The 24825-nt window shown below is 45.3% G+C and overlaps 1 protein-coding gene across 1 annotated transcript; it reads right to left on the bottom strand.

The window, feature by feature from the left end:
• Positions 1–5271: 5271 nt before the first annotated feature.
• LOC142563677 (uncharacterized) lies at positions 5272–24492 on the bottom strand. The gene is made up of 6 exons (XM_075674269.1): positions 24166–24492; positions 22919–23054; positions 11927–12121; positions 10535–10600; positions 7450–7898; positions 5272–5958 (listed from the first exon to the last, which is right to left on the bottom strand). Exons 2-6 carry the CDS (start codon positions 22941–22943, stop codon positions 5809–5811), a joined length of 885 nt encoding a protein of 294 aa, XP_075530384.1. The 5' UTR covers positions 22944–23054; positions 24166–24492; the 3' UTR covers positions 5272–5808.
• Positions 24493–24825: the final 333 nt, after the last annotated feature.

Below are 24825 nucleotides of genomic sequence, written 5' to 3'. Positions count from 1 at the left end.
GTCACAGATCTTTTCAAGAGAATGGAAAATTGCTAATCGACACTTACCTGTGTTTATGCTTCCAGAATTTCATAAATTCTCCGGAACCATTCTTTCAACAGGCGTCCGATGTAGATTACATTGCCTGAAAGTCGTGCAGTGTTCTTAGGCGATGCTGCATTAGTCGCATCGTTTGAGTCAAGAAAATAATTTGTATTATATAAGGAACTCAGAAAGTCATTAGGAAAAATCAAAAGGCAGAGCGAACCAGTAATGGATCCCTGTGATACAACACTGTGCTAATGTTCATTCAACGAGAAAAAGACATCACTGCAAATGGTTTGCTGCCTACCTGAAGGGTAAATCTTATATTACAAAAGCGATCCAGCAAGAACATAACTTTCCTACTTAAAAACTGATTTGATGATTAAGTTTAATTAATGCTTCTGTAAATAAATGACAACTGATCCTGCTAATAATTATTTGTCAACCTGTGTCATCATATGGGCTGCCAAACTTCCACTTCACAGATGTACGGCTGTTTTCGTCTGCACGCTAAAAAGAAACAAAATTGCGAAAAAGCAGACAGAACTCAGAATAGCAACGGCGTTGCAACGCTTACTGTATCTGCAGAAATATAAGGCGAGTTGTTTGTTCAAAATATCTAGCCCCCGAACGTGGGTCACATTATGGGCCCTATGACGTTAACTATTCCAATCTGTTTTTATTCCAATTTCCTGACGTCAAATTAACGTAACCACCGACTCGTGCATGGGTGGTAACCCGCAGCGTTGATTGAAAGGCACAATCAAACGCACGTTTATATGATGTCATTTTCTTTTGATTTCAAAGCGAATAACACTGCCTACATTGAGCAGTTTTTCTTATCCAATTGGCTCAGAAAAGGCGAGGAGCATGCTCAAGTGGAGAGAGTTTCGATGGGGCCGAGCCAGCACCGTGAAATTAGATAACCGGATGGAGGAGGGTGGTGCCGGCGACTGCGATTGGTGCGCTTCCCCTTAGCTTGCGGTGGCTGGTCGAAAGTTGCTGCTCAGAGCATCACAAGGATAAAAATGCCACTAGAACCTCAGCAAAGGAGAGGTGGGAGAGCAGTGTCGTATACGTGCCGAAACGTCTCGATAACTTATACTGCTACGCAATTTTTTTTCTAATAGACATATAAATCTTCGCGCACCGACAAATTCGCGTAGCCAGTGCCACAGCGGTCGGTGGGCAGCCATCTATTCCTTTCGGAACGGACCAGTCTTCAGCTATTCAGAAAAAAAAATCTGTTTTGTTCGGCATATTACTGAGTCTTTAACGCGTGTACGTCACTTTGACGCGGTGAGTTCTCCCGGTTTTGTGACGTCGCGTGAAAGGCAAGCAAATTGGCGCAGCCTGAAAAACTTCGACCAATAGCTACTGATCAAACGATGCCTTTTCGGCCACGGCGAACGAGGCGTCGACTATGAAATTATTTTTATTTCGTTCGGTCTAATCATGCATAATCGGCGTGCACATATCAGATAGGGCGTTTTCGCCGTTATTTCGACGTCGCGTAACAGACAGGCGCAGTGGGTCGTGGCTCGATTTTTTTTTTTTACCAATCGTGAAGGGCTGATTGCAGAATTCAAAAAGTGTGGAATAGCTTTACGTTGCAGCGCCCTTTATTTGGGTTCGTTACATGAATATGAAGTATCTCTCTTCTCATTTATTGCGGTAGCAATTTATGGTCACTCCCGGCGAACTTCAGACGTTGCCGGCGCCATCGCCGTGAGGGTACGTGTAAATTCCAAGTGCGATAAGATGGCGGCCGCGTTCCGTCTGCTGTAGGCGCGAGGGTGAGCACGGGATGGTCTCTTGGTGCGTCGACGTCTTCTCGCTCATGCAAGAGAAGGCGGGCGAGGGTGAGCACGGGTGGTGTCTTGGTGCGTCGACGTCTTCTCGCTCATGCAAGAGAAGGCGGGCGAGGGTGAGCACGGGTGGTGTCTTGGTGCGTCGACGTCTTCTCGCTCATGCAAGAGAAGGCGGGAGGGTGCGAGCAAGGGAGGAGGTCCGTGAGATGTGCGCACGGGGAAAGGTAGCGTACTTTCCGCTTGTATTCCGGCGCGGCTGCTCGCCTGAGCGCAGCTCCGCGCTTCTTTGAGGTAATGTTCGATGGGTTCGAAGGCTAGCCTACCTATAGAAAAGCCGATGGCTTCGTGTGCGATGTGTCCTCGCGCGCATAGTTCGCGTTTAAGCGAGAGGCGGCACGAAGTGGAATGCAGTCGCTGCTGCCTCCGCTCTTCATCGCGCCAGCCTTCCGACAGCACGAGTCCGCGACAATAGAGCGAGACGTGTTCATGCCTGCTTGTGCGCGCTTGACACCATGCTCGTTAAGTTAGCAAGCGAATGTTTACAGCACTTTCTACAGCTTATAGAACTACCAACTTTACCACGCATATCGGTCTAACAATTTGCTATCGCTTTCAATGCTTTGCGTTTTCAGCCGAAGCTGCGACTTTTTGTTTCCTTGGGCGCTTCAAACTGCAGCGAGTTGACCACAAGACACCATCGCAATCGCGGCCAACCGGGAGTGCCCACTGCGCATTTCGCAGTCTTTCTCCGTATTCAAAACGCTGTGAACCTTGGCAACGTGGTTACGGCGTATTGTTCGCTGCGTAGAGCAAGATGACCCGTACCGTTGTACAGGTGCGTCAAGCGAGTGGTCTTCGAAGTTCCTCGGAGGATCAAGGCACACTCGCTGTAATCTTTAGCCATATTGGATTGGGTCGCGAACACTCCTGAAGCGCTGCCTACCCAATAATCTTGGTAGGTGTCACGAATGGCGACGCCGTTCTCCTCGACAGTCGCAAGTGCATCCAGCCCTCGACCTTCTACTTTATTTCGCAACGGTAGTTCACAGTAAACGATCAATAAATCCAGGCGAATTCGCTTTTATGCATAATTTCCTGTCTTCTTATGCAATAATTTCATATTATTTGAATTTATACATCTTTTTCTAAGAGACCAAAAGTTCGCCCTCGTATTTGTGGCCGCATTATTTACGTACAAATGCACTATGTTCTATATCATTAATTTTACAGTTAAAGGACCTTTCGCTTAACACTTAGCCAAAGGCTCAAAATAGTTTCATCATATTACGCCACGTTTTCCGAATAAAAGAAATTCAGCTTTCCCTCGCCTAGAAGGTGACTCATTCCTAAATCTCTCTTCCGGAGCGGCTACAGAGCGCCAGTGTTGCGTTGACTCAGCAGTCGAGAAGGTTACTGTTCACGCCGTATTTCCACTGTGCCGTGCTTCTCACCTTTAAAACATGGTAGCGGGAACATCCAGAGGTGCAGTACATGGTGCTGAAATGCGACGACTTTAATCTCACCGACGCTCGGAATCGCGCCACGACGTTTGCTAACTGGCGAATGATTCCTGGCCGTCTCCTCATAGACAAAACAGCAACTGCGATGACGCCAAAGCGTCCATTGGCAAGTCGACGTCGTCGTAACCTAAGCTGAAGACTCGTTGCGCAGGCAAGACCTCTCGATATCCCAGGTAAGCGTGCTCTGAGGTAGAATTCGAAGGTGCCGTCTCAACAGACCATGATGGCTGACGAGAGGTTATTGCATGAGACGTCTGACACTCGCTCGAGAGCGAGGCGTCAGATACAAACCGACAACGTCATTACCACGACAATGATGCTAAGCTTCGAACTTAAGAACACCCATGCATCCTAAGCTCCCCCAGGAAACGCACTGTTGTTCCACCTATTCACCAAACACTCGTTTATGCATCGAATCACAAAAGTAACTGGAACGCCTGACCCGTATGTTGGGAAATATTTCGAAACCGGTGTCACTCTAGCGATTAACTTGAAGTGGATACGTCTTGCTAACTCTCCAGCTCTAATTCATAAACAGCAATAATTGTCATAAAAATAACTCTGTTCATTCAAGGTTCTGTTAATTAGTTGAATATGTGTATCGATTCCTCGTGGTAGTAATATTCGCCTCTGAATAATCCAGCTCAAGCACAAGCATTATGCTTTTTGCGACAGGCGACTTTAAAAATTCTAGGACAGCTTCAACATGATCACTCCGTATAGGCAGCCGTGTATACTAAGGGATATTGCTCTGCGATAAGCTGCGGTGATATTCTGCAGTGGCGGTCGCAAGCCCGGTAAAAAAAAATGTCATTTTTCGTAGCTGCTATGTTAGCATGTCATCAGAAAATGGGATACTGCAGCAGCCCGTATCGTATTGGCGAAACACTAGTGGCACGGGTACCAGGTTAAATGAACGCAAGGTCTGAAGAAAGGTTTCTACAGAGCAGTCTATGCTTGGGGCAGAAAAGGTATGTGGAAGAAATAACAGACGGACAAAAAGAGGGTCGTTCCTGTATTCTGTCACGTCTTCTGTTGCTCTCTCAGGTTCTTCCTATTCATCTATTCCTTTTTTCCACCTGCTTTTTGAGCCATAAACGCCGACAGCTACGCAGTAGCTAGCCCAACGTCGCGCTTCGTTTTCTATGGGGTGTTTAATGCGATTCCAGAAAACAAAAGAATTCGTTCTTACTCAAATAATCTCGCAGCTTATCAGCAATTGCCGTAACTAGTATTAGTCCTGTTTGTACTGTTTATCACACTGCTTCTTGAATACTGCGAATATAAAAAAATAAATCTTATACAAGGCGATTATATTGATAATAAACGTTACTGTACCTTCTTAATTTGATTTCTGCAGATTTCCGCTTTATATCAAGGTCATGATTCTGAACCACATATTACAGTTTGACGAAAACGAGCCGTAGCCAGTGCTTTCTGAGATAGCTGTCCTCAAGATAGAAGATAGCGCAAAGCAGCGCAGTATCATTAATTAGAAGCTAGACTGCGAAACTGACGATCTTTTTTTGTGTGTGATGGCCAAAATATGAATAAGGTAGATTGCAGTGCGCAATGACGTTCATGTCAAAATTATAATCGATCTTTACAAAATTGCCTCTACGCACATCATAGCATGTTAAATTTTTCTGGCCGATACTAATCGAAACGGCCGCCAGGTACTCCATGTCGGTCCCTGCGTGGGAGACGCCCACTGCCCGCATACGTGCGTCCTGCAGGACCTCTATTAAAGTTTGTCCAATTTAATCTAATACTATACGAAAGTACAATTGATTGCCCTCGCATGAGATGTTAGATTTTTTTTAACATGGTGTATGTTTCGTCTAGTTGGGTAAGCAATACTCCACAATAAGGTTTGGAACACAACTCGATACGAACAAAAAAACTGTACACCCAAATCGCCGATTTTCAATCATTCTTATTTACATATCTTGAAGCACATCAATACTACATGCCACACACAAACAAAAGCAACAAAAACGAAAACAATACGCAAGAAAGCACTTCGAAAGCGAAGAATAACACCATGTCCAAGCCGGTATGACTCAACCGTAGCCCAGCGCCATGCGCCGTTCCCTGATGTGGATAATATTGCGTCAGCAATTACTTGATCGTTTTTTAGAATATGCACAACGTCTGCCATAAACTTTCGATTTCAATCACAAGGGTGAGGACAGAAATTAGAATTCCAACGGTATTTGGCCTCCAGCAATTTGGAATTATTTCCAAAAGCCTTATTCCCACCTCTTATGACCGATTGACTACTGCGCCAACTTTCACCCCAATTTAGTCCTGCTCTTCAGTATTGAAATGGGGATATAGGTAACCGGTGTGTCACTGAAGGAACTTTCAATGAAATGCGGGGCGCTATGATAACGTACGTTCGAATTGTTACGCCGCCAAATGTAAGAACGAGGTCATGTTTAGCAAGGCTGTCATTTAGGAGTGTCTGTTAACGAAAGGGTTGGTATGCCAAGTATTGATCCAGTCGTTAAGTCAAGAGCAGCTGCTTGTCGTGGGGCAGGCGGCAGCTGGACTTCATCCATGAAGGCAGTGTGGTCTTCGTGGTCCTGCACGTGGTTCACCTGAGAAAATACAACGAAGACGGAAGCCACAGGCTGCTCCAACACAGCTTTCGAAAGTGTGGTGACGTAACTTTAATTATCCACACGTCTATCAGAATAACACAAGGAGCACAAAAGGGGTGAAATTCTACTCGAGAGGCACAGGGTTGGGAGGAATGATGACATCAAGAAATTGATAATCACAGCACAAAATTGGCTGTAGTACAACAGGCCTAATCGGAGATCGAATGAAGGGGCCTTCATCCCTAGCTGACTTAAACTGGTGCTGTTTATTGTATTGCTATCATTGGTCATTACATTTTTGAATCGCTATCAGAAAGCGTCTCACCTTTAGAAAAATACAGCCTTTATATGGGCAGCTAATATTTTCAAAGCATTGAGAGTATTCAGCGGTTGGAACATGCCATATAAGTAAAATATGTAATTAGAAATACTGGAGTTTTATAATCTTAAGGAAATATGCACGCGAAACAGCGACTAGTAATAAGATACGCGCGAATAGCACTCCGTCCTCCCCTCTGTCTGCCTTTATTTCCAGCTTCGCTTTCCCTGAGCGAAAAACGAGAACGTCTGCACTGTCATTACGAATATCAGAAATACTTAGGACACAGCTTGTTCAGCATTCGCAACGACAGTTATTGTTGACAAATGTTCCGGTATAGCCGGTCGTTTTCCCGGGTGTGCTCGCTAGAGCCCCTGGTGGGTGCGTATTCATATGAACCGCTCCATCTTGTAAATTCACCGTGTGAATTCCGACCCAGTATCGTATTTGTGGGAAAAAATGCTCGTATCCATTTAACTCCAAGGATAACTCGACAAGAACACGTGTCATGAACTGTTTCCATTGCAATTTTACCAGAAAGAAGTACCGAAGAGGGTTTGGAGCTAAGTCATAACAGAAGCCACAATTGTACATATATTTTTTAGCCACCATTGACCCCGCCACTGACAAACACACACTCCGCGTTCAACACTGCGAAAAGAGAGTATCGCAGCAGAACTTAGACTCTCAAAACTTTTGTTCGCGATTGTGTATGAAATGTTCATAGATACGTAGTTTAAAAAGCTGCGCTGTAGTATACATCTCCCTCTTTACCTGAAACGTACGAACAAAGCAAATGAGTTGTAAAGCTCACGCAGCAGACTCGCTTAGAATCCTCTTGTAAATTCAGGCAAAGGAAGAACAGTTTCAATAACTACCAGTGTAGCTGGATATTAATTTATGGCCCACCAACGCCTCCATCAGTGAACGGCAACGTATAGGACAGCTGGACCTCCATCAAGCAAGGGAAGCTGCATCGCCGTCGCTCTAAAAACGCACAAACGCTTCATTCCATGTGTACGATCGTGCTTCTGCGTTTGTGTCCTTTTAGAGCTTCGCAGCGCGATTTCGCATCCACGCCTCCGTCAGAAGGAAGGAGTGCGGTCAGAGTACCCTGCCGCTCAATCGAACATAGGTCACTGCAGCGTACCAGCTGCGTTTCGCATTACCTCGTCGGAGAGGGTACGCAGAAGCTCTTGCAGCGCACCCGGAGAGGATCTGAGCTGCTCTAGGTGCCTCTGCAGCGTCCGTTCCGTGGGCAGGGGGGCGACGATTTCCTTCACAACGCTGTAGCCGCGCGATCCGCACGCCAGTCGCACTTTCAGCGCCTTTCGTATAGTGCCGTCCGTCCACTTGGTCCCCCTCATGCTCGCCTTTCCCATGCCGTCCAGCTGATCGGGCGCCAGAAAGTGACCGACTTGTTTCTTGAGCCTCTCGTACTTTTGCGTCACTTGGTTCTTGCCGCGCTGTGCGAGCGATAACCTTCGCCGTGCGCTTTCCAGTCGATCTTCGAGTTCGCTTATGCGCTTCCAAAGAGCAGCGATGGCTTCCGAAGAACTAGCTTGGCCCTCTTGCGAGGCGTCCAGAACCAAAACGCCATTCCTCATTGATGAGTAAGCTGCACGAAAAAAAAAGTGCATCCTTAAATTAGGTACGACGTCTATCAGGGGAAGCAAGGACACGCATTTTGCGTCTGCATAAGGCATCTCCCAAACAGGTGCGAGATGCGCTTGCATAGTGCTACGTGCAGAAGGACCATACTATCTGCTCGTGCTGGAAATCGTCGAACTTCATTACAGTGCCGAGTTAAGTGGCCACGTGATCACCTTGCAATGGGTGCCTACCATTGTGGTGTTTTTGGTAATGAACTCGCTGACAGTGAGGCAAGATCGGCCTCCTCTTCCTCTTATGAAGTACGGATTGCCTACTCGCGACGTGACACCAACTCCATGATCAAGGCACTCATGCAGGACCTTACAAAGGCTTACAGAGCCCTCTCTGATAACATTCACAGACGTCTACATATGATTGACCCAGACGGTAAATTCTGTTTGCCCCCGAAGCTTACACGGAGCAAAACATCACTGCTACACAGGATTCGGCTCGGCGTTGCTTTCACCCGTCGCTACGCACACCTCATCGACCAATCTAACAGCCCTGATTGTGTACACTGCCAGATGCCCGAAACACTGGAACACGTACTGTGCGACTGCCCAGCATATATGCTGGAGCGAAGGACGTTAGACAGTTTCCTAGCCAGCGTTGGCAGACAACTACTGTCGGAGGAAGCTATCCTCGGCCCATGGCCTGACACTGCAATTTCAATGCGTGCAACAAAAATATTGTTGAAGTTCCTGCAGGACACCAAGCTCGACGAGCGGCTCTAGCGAGGCAACTGCTGTCTCGTGTACATAAGCACTCACCACTTCTCTTATCATCATCATCGATACCAATACTATCACTCCCCTTCGCTCTTCCCCAGTGCAGAGTAGCAGACTAGAGCGCACTAGCTCAGGTCGACCTCTCTGTCTTTCCTATCAATAAATTCTATTCATTCAATTCATACTTATATTTCACTGTGACTGTCTGTCACCGCCTAACAAACGTTAAAGGTTCTCATCCCCCGCAAAACGAACCTTTCTGTAGTGGAAGTTTTTCGAATGTTATCCCTGGTTTTATCTGTTGCCTTTGCTGTCGCAGAGCCTTGTGTAATCAAGCTGCGTCCACGGCGAGGCTAGTGGTGTACATTCTAGAACACACACATGCACCAGCGCTTACTCTGGGAGGTTCCATGAGTTGTGTATAAATAGTGGACGCGTCTCAGCCGCGCTTCGACGTTTTCGCCGATCAACGAGAGTGGTCGCCGCTATAATAGTGCTATGTGTTGCTTGCTTTTCCTGGGCACAGGGATCGCTCAGTAAACAGTTAGTTTCGTGACTTGCGTTGTGCCACTGTGGTTTGTTCACCGTTAATAAATAAATTAACTTGAACTTGAATACGAGACAAATGAAGCAAGGGGCTGCCTCTTTCGCGAAGCCCCGAGAAGCGAACCATCATGACATTCGGGCAAACTGCCCGCATGTGGGCGGTTACGCATGTATTAATCGTGACCGTAAAATGTAAACGCATAGATATAGATAGGTGGGGGAAGGGCTGAGAGGTCAGCCGGAATAGAAACTAGACGCACCCTAGCGCGATACGAGTGATCCGTTTCTGTGGGGTGCAGTGAACTGCACATGATGTATTCAGTAGTGTTCTTGCGACCGCACTCGTCACATGAGGCCTTGTCGGCCCGTGTGATGCGAAAAGTGCAATGCTTAATAGAAGGCATTTCCAGGTACAGCCGATAAAGCAGGGTGGTCCCTCATGTTGACAGAAAAAAAAACGCATAGAATGCAACCGTTGCTAGGTAGGACGCATGCAAAAATGTTGCTTGTATTTTATTCTTCGAGGTGGACCATTCTTGAAGTGTTCCTGAAATTACAGTGCAAGCAAGACTGCTTTCAGCTGAGAAGTTATCACATTATTTCATTTCTGTCACGCTTTCTTAATCGCAACTAACTATTCCCCACGTTTGGTAAAACAAACAGCAACATGGCTGAAAGGTTTTATTGCACCTGTGATCACCTTCATTCACACAACAATTTAACCTTGTGGAGAAGCCAGCGACATATTCTGTGCTGCCGCATGCATTTTTTGTGCTGTTGTCGCTGCTTACAAGTTGATCGAGTGTGCGCGTGGGGTTCATGCAGGTCGCGTTAGTTTATTTGTGCCTGATAAAACTCCCAGCCTTGTTTTATTTATTTTTGTATAGAAATTATATGGCCACTCCACGCGCATTTCTGCCGTCGGCGTCGCTGTGAGGTTCCGTATAAGGGCCAAGTGTGATAAAATCGTCACCGCCCGCCGTATGCTATATGCGCGAGTGAAAGCGCGAGTGTGAGCCGATGATCACAGCTCACACTTACTTTTCTTTTCTTGCATGCATAGTTCCGTTCGTACAGTAAATCCCCAATTGATAGTACGCGTTCGGGTTGTGTTTTGTCAGAGTCCCCGTTTCTCACGCTGTTTCGAGTGCAAGCTATTTTACGAATTCGCAACATTTATAGTCCGTAATAAACAAAAAATCACTCAAATCCGCGTAGATTCTGCGACACAATTGAGTGCGCACTGCTGTCTGATGCCACAAGACGAAAACCATTGCGTCTTACGTTTGTGCTGACGAAAAGGGCACGTGCAGCATCGACGACTTACGTTCTGTATGGCCTTCGTTTGCTTGCAGAGTGGCTGCAGATGTGGTCACCGGGGACAGCTGAATGCCTGCATGCGGCAGAGCGAAATTTTACAAGCAGACCTGCCGAACAGCACGGCTGCCATTGGAACCGTGTCCTCTTAGCACCTTGTGTAGAACAAAAACAGAGTAACTGGCATCACAATAGGGAGCGGCGGCTAAAAGCAAAATAAAAATTAAATGATGAGACATAAGGGGGTATTCGTGAGCGCGGATGGATGACAGTAAGCTTTGACAACCTTTACGTAGGCAAAATTTTTCTATGAAAAACTAAAGAAAACAATGAAGGAGCCTGCCGTGGTCCCTTTCCGGGCTATTTATGTATGCAGTTGCCTGCTAGCAGAAGTGTTCTTACTATTCGTGTTGGGTGTTTAAGCAAATGGGTCCAGATCATGCGGGCGAGGCTATATTGTGAATGGCAGCCTGGTGAAGGTTCACCTAAATCTGGTGCCACTTGTGCACTGCACTAAGAACAAAAACCGCACAAGAAACGGGACACGTAAGCGTGGTAAACACAACGCACACCTCCAATCGAGGTTTATTTTGAGTTTCCTGATCGTTCGTCTGAGGGGGGGGGGGGGGTGCTTAAATAGTGGCGCTATCACGCGGTTGTTTTTGTATATCGCGGGCTTTCTTTAAGGGCACGTGCAAGAAACTCAATCAATGGTACTTGGCTTCAAACACTGCAGCCGGCTATATTTAAACGTGATCTACAACTTTCATATTGGCAGCTTCTTGCTGGAGCCAATATTTAAGAAGTTGGTCAATTAGTTCATACTAGTTGACTTTTCAAAACGAAAAAAACAATATATTGCAGAATAGGCCGCGGGATTCTCAACACCACCGAGTTGGTTTTAGTCCCTAGGACACTCCACGGTTTTTAAAAGATTAATTGGTTACCTTTAGCCGGGACATCCTGCATATATATTTTGTACGCCTAAAAATTCAGGTGATAAGTGCTATGAACTAACAGCGTATAGGTCCCAACTGTTGATTTACTGATGTCCTATGTACATCTACAATGCGTTATCTCGTTGTCTAAATCATTTAGATAGTAAGACCTACACACAGCAACATTTTTTTTACATAAAAAGAGCACATACGCGATACGTAACATGTACGTCGCCTCAAGACGTAGATCTTGGCTTACAGATCTTGAAGAGGCGTTCATAGTTTACATTGCCCTTACGTGTATATATTTTGGGTCACTCCAACACAACATTCAGTTGAAAGTCAGCGTTGCATTTAGCTATCTTTCTTGTCCCGTATCTTGAGCTGTTCTTGTTACTAGCCTCATGTGCCAACTGTCCCGACAGCAAACTCTCCTGGGGTGCAATAAAGCCGCAGAAACTTACATTCAACCCCAGCCGGCGCAGTCACAAGGACCCCCACACCTACATCTTCGGTAGAACACTGTGAACCTACAGAGATCATGGTACATAAGCATGGCACGCAAGCAATGCAGAGCAAATAATTTTGGTGGACTGAACGCCCACTGTTCTTACCGTTCCAGTAGCTGCCAGGCAGGTCATCATGAGTATAACTGGTGGCTATAGTATAAAAAAGACGAATGAAGATTAGCTGCCGATCTGGTTCAAAAATAAAAATAGGCGACCCATAAGCGCCGACTACTGGGGGAGGGGGGGAATCCCGGGGCACTAAGCCATCTCCGGACTTTTCCGGAGGATACAGAGCTCCCATACCCCATCCCCACTGGTGATGGCAAAGCCTAACCTCGCACACCCCCCCCCCCCCTTAAGTGTCATTACCAGAATTTTGTCACCCCCACCATTTAATGTTTCTTTTGACTTGCCTCAACCTTTTTACTTAAAATTGATTGCCGCCAATAGCTTACTACATCCCAGGCGGCACGTCAGCTCGGGCCAATATTGGATACGTATTGGCAGTTCCTGGCCCAGTGATGGCCTAAGGCTAACAGCGTGGTTCCAATCTTGGCTATGCCATTCTGATCGCTTGGCCAATGATGGCCTAAGATAAACAGCGTGAATCGAATATTGGCTGTACCACTGTGATAGAGATACAAGACTGGCCCTGTTTGCACATGCAACAAATAATATTAGCATTGCCATTCAAAAAGGCGGCAAATATTGGACCGACATTCGTGTAGATTTGCCAACATGGGTTACTAAGCTGGCTTTCTTGGAACAATACAGGGCTTGAAGTAAGCAAATGTGTTAAGCTTAAGTGACGTTTAAAAATGTCAATACAAACTTAAAATATGGAGTTTTGCGCGTCCAAACCACAATGTGATTATGAGGCGCGTCGTAGGGAGGTGGTGGGGGATCTGTACTAAGCACCTGTGATTCTTCCATGTCAACTGCATGTATGGTACACGACCGTTTTTCCACATCGCCTTCACCGAAATGCGCCCCCTAAAGAGAAACGCCAATGCACAACGTAGCAAGCAGGGCAAGTCGCATAACGGGCAAACTAGCCGCTGTTTATTGACCCTGCATGGGAACATGAGTTTGGCATAAGAAACAACGGTATTGCGCATTTGCCTGCGCATTGTATATTTCGCATGTGCGCTCCGCGGCTTTGAAGGATCAGGATTTTGAGGAGAATCGAGAATTACAGTGCCTCAGAGCTGATGGAATCGTTTTATATTGCATCGAGATGGAATGCATATGTATTAGAAAACTTTTGTTTGTTTGTTTGTTTGTTTGGCATGCATGGCATGTTGCGGTGACATAATCATCATGCTCCTATTCGAAAAAATTTGTTCGTGCAAACGTAGTAAGCTCCTTGTAGGCATGGCCCTGACAAAAAGAAAAATTAGTTGGAAAGTTTGTGCTTGTCCGTGTCGATACGTTCTCGTCTTTGCCTGTCTTTCGCATGGCGCACTCCCGATTTTTTTTTTAGACCTAACCTTCCGTCCTTCAGGCCCCACTTGCCTTCTCCTCCACGTACGCACGTGAGCCTGGTCCATGCTATCAATCAAGCGCTCAGGCAGCTACAAGCTGCTGTGTCGAATTGGCTGCTCTCGCAGGCAGGGGAGAACGCGACGGGGTCACTATTGTCCTTGTCTCCCTCCTTAGCTGACGCTCAAAGAACGCGGTCGGGCTAGGTCCAGCGGGGGAATGTGTGGCGTTTACGCCGTTTTCTTCGTTCACTCCTTCCTTTTACTCTTTTCTTCTACGCATAGCTAGCACACCAACTGTGTGCAACACCACCTGAGAGCTTGCAGTCTTGTCCGTTCTTGTCAGCGCACTCATATCGTGAAAAATGCTCGCTTGCGGTCGTCATTCCTACTGAGAAGCCTACATATTGAAATACGCAGCAAAGTGGCCACGAATTTTTGTGAGTGTTAGAATTAATATTTAGAACGACAGAAAGCTGAGCTACTTGGTAAGGATTCATTATGCAAAAAATAGGACAGGACACAAGAGTAGAAAAGTGGACAACACGAACGCCGTTCGTGTTGTCCACTTCTCTACTCTTGTGTCCTGTTTGCACGCGTACCTCTTTTTTTGCAGAATTAATATGGGCGAAACAACAAGTAGAAAAAAATCGGTGCTGGTGGCCACCGTCTTTGATGTGGGATGAACTCAAATACACAGAAGTGTGGATCTTACAATGGCAAGTGCATTTGTTTTGGGCGTTATAAGTTTTATAAGGAGCCAGACGGAGTGTATTAGGAAACGAGGCATTAAGTTCCGTGCTTTACAAGCAAGGTTGTTTCAAAGGGCTAAATTTCAGGATACTCTTGCCTTTAAAATTATGTCCAGCTGCTCAAAGCTTTTTCTTTTCACTTTTTATTTCCACGATTTGCGTGTATACTACCGTTGAAAGTCTAACATTTCTCATGGTTTCGCTTCGTCCTTAACATTGAATTTTTTTTTCCATTCATGCTCAGCACTGCATCAATTTTGGACGGCCTAAAGAACAATGCGTGGTGGCGACTGCAATGTTATACAGGGCTGGATCGTTTTCGAGGTCCCTGTAGTGACGGAACGCAATTATTCAATTATTGCAGGAATAAGCAAGCCATATAAAATGAAATGGTGATCTTCACAGCTGAAAAGTGCTGCTATCGCAGTACGTTAGCGCACAGCCGAAAGGATCACTAAAGTATGCTTTCTTATTTTATTCATTTCTCGCCTGCGGAAATTTAGGTGCTGATAAATTGCTCGTGTAGACCCATCAACTTTTACTGAGCAGAAACGCTGCGAGCCGAATCGACAAATCTTTTGCGATGTTTTAGGATGAGTGTTATAAACTGCAGCCAACCCAAGCAGTATCACGCGGTGTATATATTACTGAAACAGCCCTGGCTAATGTACAGTGCCTGTAATTACATAGCTATTCTTATTCGCGGCCGTTCAATAGTGTCCAGAGTAGAACACGTGTAAATCTCTGTTTATGAATTTCACCCAAATTCCAGCACTTCGATTTTATCAAGCCATGCGCGCTGCCTGATCCTGCTTGTCATACCGAGGAACCGCGCTTCTCACTGTACTAGGTAAAGCATAATTTCTAGCCGGCAGTATTTCTTTCTTTTCATACAATAAATGCCTATTTTGCTAGTGTTTCCTGACCTAAGCTCTCGTACTTTGCACGAAAAATTTCGCACGAAGGCCGCATTGTGTCTACACTATCTGAAACTATGCTTTTTGTGCTGTAGCAGGTTTTGCTGCAATTCTTTAATTATAAAGTGCTACGCTGACTAGGTGCGGGGTGTAAACAAGGCAGACGGATCCTGCGCATTTTATGTTTGTGTTCTAAATATTCACTGTTACACCCTTTACAAAATTGGGCCATGCTTGGACCACTGCTGGTGTGCTGCCTGGTATCATTCTTGGCGCGGACGATCACGCCTTCTGATTCACGATTTCCCTTTCTTTCTTGAAATCCTGACAATAATGACAAGCGCATTAGAAGCCTTTGCGGCGGCCGCCGCATCCGTATTTTCTCACTTCAACATTATATTTATTTCCGCTGTAAACACCATGCACATGCACAACATATTCAAATTTATACACAAATCAAACTTTAATACGTTTTTGAAAGAAGAGGTAGCCGATTAACGCTTTATTTTAAAGGTATGGACAGCCTATGCCTAGAGAATGAATATGTTGATGTATGATCAATTCACTTCAAATTACCTTGCATGCTTCTTTGACCATGAAAAATGCCCGCAGGCATCAGTGACCCCTACAGCAAAGCCTTATGAAATTCACGTGAATGATATGTGTTTCAGCATTGCTTCTCTTTCCAGTAAGTAATGACAACGACTCACGAAATACAAAAGAGAAACTCTTCCAATAAGTTAGATTTATTAGGGATGGAAACATCGTCACTTGCATGTAGAATTCATAAATATGTACAGTGTGTCCCGGTTAGCCATGGTTCAAGATTTATAAAAAAAATGCAATTGCATCACTCGAAGAAAACCTAGTGCATATTGTTTCCAGTAAAGTGTAGTATCCGCAAGTATTTTTTCGTTACTGAAATTTATTTATGTAATTGTACATAATTATGTAACTCGAGAGGTACCGTCTTAACTACAGAACTGTCAATGAGGCATTTGTAAGCACAGCCGAGGGATATCTAAGTGCGGCATACTAAGCGACGTACTATTCGCGCACTAATTTTTTTCCGACACACAAATAAACCCCGCAAAACATTAAAAAAAATGCCAAGTGACTGCGCTCCCACCCGCATCTGGAGCAGCGCCCTCGAACAAGCTCCCTCCGAGTTAGCTAGAACGAAATAAAGAAAAACATCGTGAACGAGCTAATGCCTTATCTGCCGCACGCCGGGGGAAGGAACATGCAGCGTTTGGTGTTAGTTGGAAACAACCTGTGATAGCTGCTGTCTTAGCGTAGATAAGTGCACGGATGTTTTTTTTTTTTTTGCCACAAAACCTATCACCACAAAAGCGAATTGACAACGCAAGTGTTAAGGATTAAAGGTGCGTGTTGTTTCTTCCCATTCGCCATGTCTTTCTCTAACGAGCAGAAAGAAAACACGATCCTTGCGTTGGGAGCTGCAAATGGCATAAGAGGCTGGCCGCATACATACATACATACAATATATATATATATATATATATATATATATATATATATATATATATATATATATATATATATATATATATATATGTATATATATATATATATTAGTCATGGCAATGTGGCCGTAGCCTGAACGCATCAACTATCAGAAATTGTGAAAACCTAAGACAATGATGATGTGTGGCGTTTTATGGCGCAAGGGCCAGTTATGGCCAAAGAGCGCCATGGCAAATGTAATGTTTACAGTGCATTGTGAATGGCGCAGACAATGAATTCCTCATGATATATCTGAGATGGCTGTAAAGAGGCCTAAAATCTGTTGCTGTGGATGGCGTAAAATGTATTGTTGCTAAAATAATGACATGTAGTAGTGCTGTGGGCTATGGCAATGATTAAAGGCATGATGCGATAAAAATAACGTTGACACTTTAGCTTCAAGAATTTCTTTGAGTACAGGGGCTGTTATAGTGCGCTAAAAATTCCCTGGCCAAATTATTTCGAGAGTGTCTGTTTCAGCTAAAAACTCTAAAACTAGTTTCGGATTAAAAAGTGGTTCATTGCTGAGAAAAAATTTCGGGTGAAGAGGAATATTTTCGCGATATGCGGAAATGAAATACTTTTTCCTCTGTGCTTCTATTGCAGGGCATTGAATAAGAACGTGCAGGACTGTGAGATTTTGGCCGCAAGTGGGAGGATACCCCCCAATCAAGAGGTAAGAGTGAGTGCCGTAAGTGTGTCCTATTCTTAATCGGCAAAGGAGCACTTCGTTATATCGTGATGTTCTCTCCGATACCCAATATTCTAATTTGGGTTTTATCAAGTGCAGTTTATTTGATATCTGAGCATTCCACTGTTGCTGCCAATGGATTTTGAGCTTGTGACGCAGGTATGCTTTAAGATCTGTGGCTGGGATGGGTATGTTTATATCCGTGTCACTAAAAGCTACTGAAGTAGCTTTCTCGTCAGCAGCTTCGTTGCCCTTTATGCCACAATGGCCAGGTACCCAGCATAGGATGATCGTTTGCTTAGCACTATAAGCTGAGCATAGCAATGTATACAGTTCATTAAAGACAGTGTTTTTATGTTTACGTATATTTATAAGGGCTCGCACTACACTCAATGAGTCTGTGAATACTATAGCCCTAGTAAGATTCGTTTGCCTGATGTGCTTCGCTGCAGAGAGTATTGCATATGCTTCCGCTGTAAAGATACATGTATGTGGGTTCAATGTGCCGGATATTAAGAATGCTGGTCCTAGTGCTGCGTAAGCAACACCAGAAGTAGACTTAGAGGCATCTGTGTAGAATTCAGCACAAGAATATTTCTCCTGAAGCTCAAGAAAATGTGACCGTATGTGTGCCTCAGGTGCTCGTTTTGATATTTCTGCAAACGAGACGTCACATTTGATAGACTGCCAATACCACGGCGGTGGAAGCCGCGTAGTTGTCATTATGACATTCTCTAAAATCGGCGCACCTGTTTCTTCGGACAATGCTTCCAACCGAAGGGACAGAGGGGGTCTAGTGCCTGGGCGGTTACGGAAAAGCCTAGCCGTAGACAGGTCGTAAATAACTGAATGGCATGGATGACAGAAATCTGATTTCACTTTGAGGGCGTATGAGAGACTTAAATATGTTCTTTGAAGATGTAGGGACCATTCGTTAGATTCAGCGTACAGGCTTTCTACGGGGCTAGTCCTGAACGCACCAGCAGCAAGACGGATACCCAAGTGGTGGACGGAATCGAGCATCTTCAAAGCACTAGGCGTCGCAGAGTTATACACAATGGCGCCGTAGTCAAGGCGTGACCGTATAAGGCTTTTGTACAAGCTCAAGAGGCATCTTCTGTCACTTCCCCAAGATGTGCGGGACAAGAGCTTCAGTAGATTCATTGTCCTCAAGCATTTCATTTTTAAATATTTTTAGTGTGGGATAAAAGTTAATTTGGAGTCTAAAATGAGGCCTAGAAATTTATGTTCATGACTAACAGATAGCCGTTCTCTATTAAGATCAATAACGGGCTCCGGTATTACCCCTCTCTTATTGGAGAAAAGAATGCATGTACTTCTTTCAGGGTTTAGTTTAAACCCATTCTCGTCTGCCCACTTAGACAATTTATTCAGGCCAAGCTGCACTTGTCGCTCGCAGATACTAAGATTACATGACTTGTAACCTATTTGGATATCATCCACGTATACGGAATAAAACATTGTACGAGGTATGATAGTATGGAGCGAATTCATTTTTACAAGGAATAAAGTACAGCTCAGCACTCCAACTTGTGGCACACCTGTTTCCTGAGTAAATAGACGAGATAAGACATTACCAACACGAACATGAAATGTGCGGTTGCACAGATAACTTTGAATCACCTTTAGCAAGTTGCCTCGGATGCCCATTCCAGCTAGATCACGAAGAATTCCGAAACGCCAAGTAGTATCGTATGCTTTCTCCATGTCTAAAAATACTGATAAGAAAAACTGTTTGTGCACAAAGGCATCCCGGATATTTGTCTCGATACGGACAAGTTGATCTGTTGTGGATCTATGTTCCCTGAAGCCACACTGCAAGGGATCTAGTATCTTGTTACTTTCAAGAAAATGCACCAAGCGACGGTTAGTAATTTTCTCAAAAAACTTACATAGGCAGCTTGTTAGGGCTATAGGCCTATAGCTGCTGGCCAAAGACGGGTCCTTGCCCTCTTTCAGAATAGGGATTATGACTGCTTGCTTCCAGGCTGACGGGATGTAGCTGGCAGAGAATATGGCGTTAAAAAGGGAGAGGAGTGTTTTGTGTGCTTCGGGATGCAGGTGCTGAATAATCTCGTAAATTATTCGATCGCTTCCAGGAGCTGATTTATTACAACTATGTAGTGCAGCCTGAAATTCAGCCATATTGAAAGGACGGTTGTAGGATTCATTGCTCTTTCCTTTTAGGTCCAGAGGCAGTCTCTCAGCTTGTTTCTGGTATCTAAGGAATGCATCGGAGTAATGCAATGGGCTAGAAATGTTTTCAAAATGTGCCCCTAGAGAGTCAGCTTGGTCCTGAAGAGTGTTTCCTTGTGTGTTTACTAATGGTAGAGGATGAGTTTGCCGACCTTTGATTTTATTCACTCTGTTCCAGGCTTTTCGTTCGTCAGTATAGGAGTTAATGCTGGAAATATATTTCTGCCAGCTTTCCCTTTGGGCACAGCGCCGCGTTCTTCTACCCTCAGACTTTATTTTCTTGAAAATAATCAAATTCTCCGTAGTTGGAGAGTCTCGAAGGTTGTTCCAAGCTTTATTTTGATTTCTACGCGCTTTCTTGCAGTCATCGTTCCACCATGGAACACGTCGCTTACCGTATGATCGATTTGTTACGGGGATACATACTGACGCCGCATCAAGTATGAACGCCGTGAAATATGCCACTGCATCTTCGATAGAAAGATTGCTGATATCATTCCAAGTCAAACGTGTCATCTCCCTGTATCGTGTCCAGTCGGCACAATCGACTTTCCACCGGGGGACATGTGGAGAGCACTCATCACCTTTTGTTAGTTTTATGACAATGGGGAAATGATCGCTCCCGTAGGGATTCTTAATTACGTTCCACTCCAGATGCGGCAAGAGTAAACTCGATGCGATGCTTAAATCGATAGATGAGAATATTATGTTTGCGGCACTGTAAAATGTAGGTTCTTTCCCATTAAGCAAGCAAGCATCTGTAGTGAGGAGGAAGTGAAAAACCTAAGACAAACCAGCAGCTTCCAGAAACAGCGGCGGAGGGTTCCATCTTTGAGTCCTAGCCTACGCCGGATGTTCTAGCATTTACGTCCTCAAACCGCCATACTAGCGTACCTGACGTGGCCGGCCAGGTACTAATGTCCAAGTCATCCGTGTGGGTGATTCTAGATCAATCAGCCTTTTGCTCGTACCACTTTAACCATCACCAATGCTTGGAAGATGTGTATATATATATATATATATATATATATATATATATATATATATATATATATATATATATATATATATATATATATATAGGGACCTGCAGAATCGTCTGGATTTCTTGAACTGGGTCCTCAAAAAGCCGATGAGTCACTGGACTTTTTGAGCACCATCATGCGCACACATGAGGTCAATCTTTGCAGAAACGCCCAGGTAAATTTCCATAATGCACACTATTGGAGTGATTCCAATGGACAGTGGGTAAAGCGCACAGGGCCACAGTACCAATGGTCGCTCAATGTGTGGTGCGGAATTCACGCCGGTGCTATAATCGATCCAATCCTCGATCACAAACTGAGTGGACAGCGTTACGCGGACGAAATCCTTGAAGGAGTGGTCGATGAGTTTCTCAGCGAAGTCCCGCTGTTACGTCTTCCGCCTCTGTGGTATCAGCAGGATGAGGCGCCAGCACACAGGAGCAGTCGAGCACGCAACTGGCTGGATGCGACTTTTCATGCGCAATGAATTGGAAGACGCGGGCCTGTAAATTGACCGGGTAGGTCACCTGACCTCTCTCCACTCGATTTCTTTCTTTGTGGTTATGTGAGAGATCGCTTTTACATGATCGAGACAACGAGGACCGATGAGCTCAAGGCAAGGACAACGGATGTCTGCCGTAGAATTCTAGCGTCCGTCATCGAGAAAGCCACAGAAGATGCGATAATGTGGACTTAGTACTGCGTAGCTGCAGAAGGACACCTATCGGAACGCATCCTCTAGGCAACAGCTGGTGTTAAACGGCGCTTACGAATTCACAGATAGTAAGGGCCACTGAAATCCGATGTTTTTTTTTCTATTTTTTGTACATGCGTCCCGATTCGGCTCATTTAGAAGTGTGCGTGCGTGACAACTTTAGTCAATATCCTGCAAATGGCCGGGCAACTTCCCGGGCATGCTGGATGGCCCAAAGGCGGTCCTGGCGATCTGAGCTAGTCAGTGTGGTACATGTACTTTTCTTGAACGAATCGGTTTTGCCTTTCTTCTACATGTGGGTCGCTTCCCTGTCTGCTTATTTCGCTTTTATATTTTGCAACGAGCTTGAATCTGCAGCAGCTATACAGTTTCATCAAATATAAAACCGTCACTTTAGTTTGGCTTTGGTCCGAAGCAAGTTTCTGGCGCGAAATATAGCTGCGCACGCACTTTTTCGATGCGGTGCGAGCAAAGCCGGGATTCTGAAAAATTCTAGGCCTCTTCCATTGCTTTTCGCATTTCGTGCTTCATCAGAGCGGCGCTTCGGCCGCGTTATCAAAGGCCCCTTGTTATCAATGTGATCAGTCGGCCTTGAGAGACTGTTGGTGCTCCTTCCGTATCATCATCTAGGTGGGGCGCTGTCTCTTTCCTCTGGTTTGAGACAGGCAAAGCAGTTGCTTTCAATCATCTCATTTGAGGGCGCTGCTTCATGATTAGGGTGGGAGCGCAGTCACGTGGTATTTTTCGTATTTCGAGGGGTTTCTTTACTAGTCGGAAAAATTTAGTGCGCAATTAGTAGGTCGCTGAAAATACCGCAGTGAAATGTCCCTTGGCTGTGCCTGCAAATGGCTCACTGACACTTTGATAATTAGGACAGTGCTTCTCGAGTTTATAGTACATACATGTACATATATTGGTTTCGGAAGGCTGTTCGTGCCTCAGCTCTCCCCCCGGAAAAATGGAAACTTTCCGCCTATGAGACGAGCGGATCTTTACCCAATGCAAAGGTCTCCTCGCACCCTGGTTCCACAGCCCATCCCCCCCCCCATTTTTCGGCAAGACACGTGAGATCGTTTGCACTACCTCAAGGCGACTGACTTCAGCGCCCGGTTGCCTTGTCTAGTGTAGGTGTGGTTGATCTGAACTGGGCAGACATTGTGTTTTACACTGTGTTTAGCCAATAGGCATTCGACAACTCTGGGTGCTAACAAACGTGCATAATTTGAGTCGGGGTTCTCGTTGCTGCAAGTCCTGTCATCAACTATTTAAAGCTTAAGGCTGCACTCTTTCGACCAATTCCCAGAAGATCAAATGGCAGACAGTGCATTGCCCTGCGTAACAGAAAGCAGAAGCAACCAACAGAAGTGCCCACCAGAGATGGAAATAGTGGCTGCACACTCGAATGACACCCCGTGCACCTAAGCAAGCCAAATAGGTGTTATGGCCTGCATCCCCCCTCTTATGCCTATAGGGCAGTGGGTGTGTATTACATAAAAAACAATGCTGCAAGTAAAACTAATAAGTTTGCATAAGCGTGCACTCATTCATACCGTAATTGGTTTTTAAGGGACACGCAATTGGAACACGTTTGTAATACTCAAGCTGCAATGTCATTTACTCACGAGAAGCAGGAGCCTCTGTGGGCATTGCCAGTTTTCCGTGAATGACAATGCTGGGTACAGCGTCTGGCTTCAGCTTGTCTTTTTCCCCGAACTTGCTCAGAATCAAAGGCTCGAATGGGTCCTTCGAGAAATGATCCTAAACGTGAAATGAGATAGATTGAAGGCACAATTTTTGTGGCAAAGCTTTAGAAAAGCAGTTCACTGAATTCTACACAAATAAATGCGAAGCGTACAGTTGTGTTTATATTCTTACTATGGAACATGTAAGCCATTCTAATGTTTGGACGCATGCACCACTCAGGTCACAGGTTTAATCTCATGCAGCGTGTCTGCATGAGATTAAACCTGTGACCAAGTTTAACAGGTCACAGATTGCGCAAGCTATGACGAAATGCACACAACAAATCAGGTGAATGTCACTGTCAGGCGAAACGCAGCGACGTAACGGGGACAAAAGTGATGTGGAATTCCCATTCGGTGCTTTTCGGTAAAGAATAAAAAACAATAATTAAATGCGATTTTCTTTAGTTTACTCTGGTATATGACTCTGACCTGACATTACATGTAGTACGTGTGTTTTATTGTTTAACTGCGTTGAACAGAGGTGGGCCCACGGACAAAATTTCGCGGGTCCATTCTGCGTTATATAACCCGGTTTGCCTTTTCCCTATAATGCGATATAACGCCCGAATGACGTTAAAACGTTGTGGGCTAGGCAATTAAGCCTTGTCGCTGAAACATTCTACATACATTTCATTCCAGAAGCCTCATGCACGACTCTTCTCCAATAAGCATTACTCAAAAGGACCGACTAACGAGATAGCTCTAAATAACTGGTTTAATGTGCATCGTCTCATGATAAAATTTTCACAGCTAAAGGACCTAGGTTGGGGAAGGGCCTCGTTGCATGTTAGACTTGTTTGCTTTTCCAGTATACAAACAGTATAACAGACAATACATTATACATGCCCCTAATTGGCAGAAGCTTAAAAAACGCGTGTCTTAACGAATTTCAGTATATATGATTCTAACAGTGCGGTTAGCATATTATTTGTCTCTACACAAGCTAACCACTGCGGTTAGCTTCATTTAAGGCCGACATTGCTCGCTTGTCATAGAGGTAGGAGCAGTGTGTCAACACGGTACACAGATAAAACAGCAAACGACGCCCGTGGTAACACCCTGGGAGCATAAACCTCTCGAACAAGCATGCCGGATACGGCGCGATTTGAAAATATCCAACTTACCTCACAAAGACGCGCCGACGATATACCGTCGAAGTTTGCGCGGCCGATTCGATGCAGCCAAACGTTTCTTCGCTCCACATCACGCTTGCCCGACGGCAAGGAAGAAAGCTTCTTTTCCTCAGTGAAGCGATTACGACAAGCGTCAGTACAGCAACTCACGAAAAACGCTATAAACAGGCGGGCACGCTGTCTTGAGCGACGCGCTCTCGACGGCTGCTGCCGGCGCTGAATATTGCGACGCCTGCACGGACGCGCACACACGTAGTTGCAGCGAAATGGCGCCGGAAAGCCGTCTGGAGCCTCGCGCTTTTCCTGGGTTGAAAAAAAAAAAAAAAGAAACATTCTAAAGAAACGCGCCATCACGTGACGACAGTCGACCAATCAGAAGGGGGAGACGTGCTCCGAACGGTGCCGCGTAGAGAGAAAAGTGGAGAGCCGGCGCAAGGTTGAGAGGGGGTCGGACAGGGGAAGGAGAGAGGATAGGGGACCGGCGAGCTTCAAACGATGGCGCTACTTCTGTTCCTTGAGGCGCTTTCGTTTGATCTAAAGCCCTTAAACAAATCAAAACAACGATATCGTTTGAAGTTTGCCGCCCCGCACCCCCCCCCCCCATTAAGGGCCACTCCACGAATGAAAGAAGCACCATGCTTTGAAGTTCGC

Source organism: Dermacentor variabilis, chromosome 11 (assembly GCF_050947875.1).
Source record: "Dermacentor variabilis isolate Ectoservices chromosome 11, ASM5094787v1, whole genome shotgun sequence".
In the NCBI taxonomy this organism is placed as follows: Eukaryota; Metazoa; Arthropoda; class Arachnida; order Ixodida; family Ixodidae; genus Dermacentor; species Dermacentor variabilis.
Note: the sequence above shows the minus strand (reverse complement) of the source record. Positions and strands in the feature narration are given on the sequence as shown.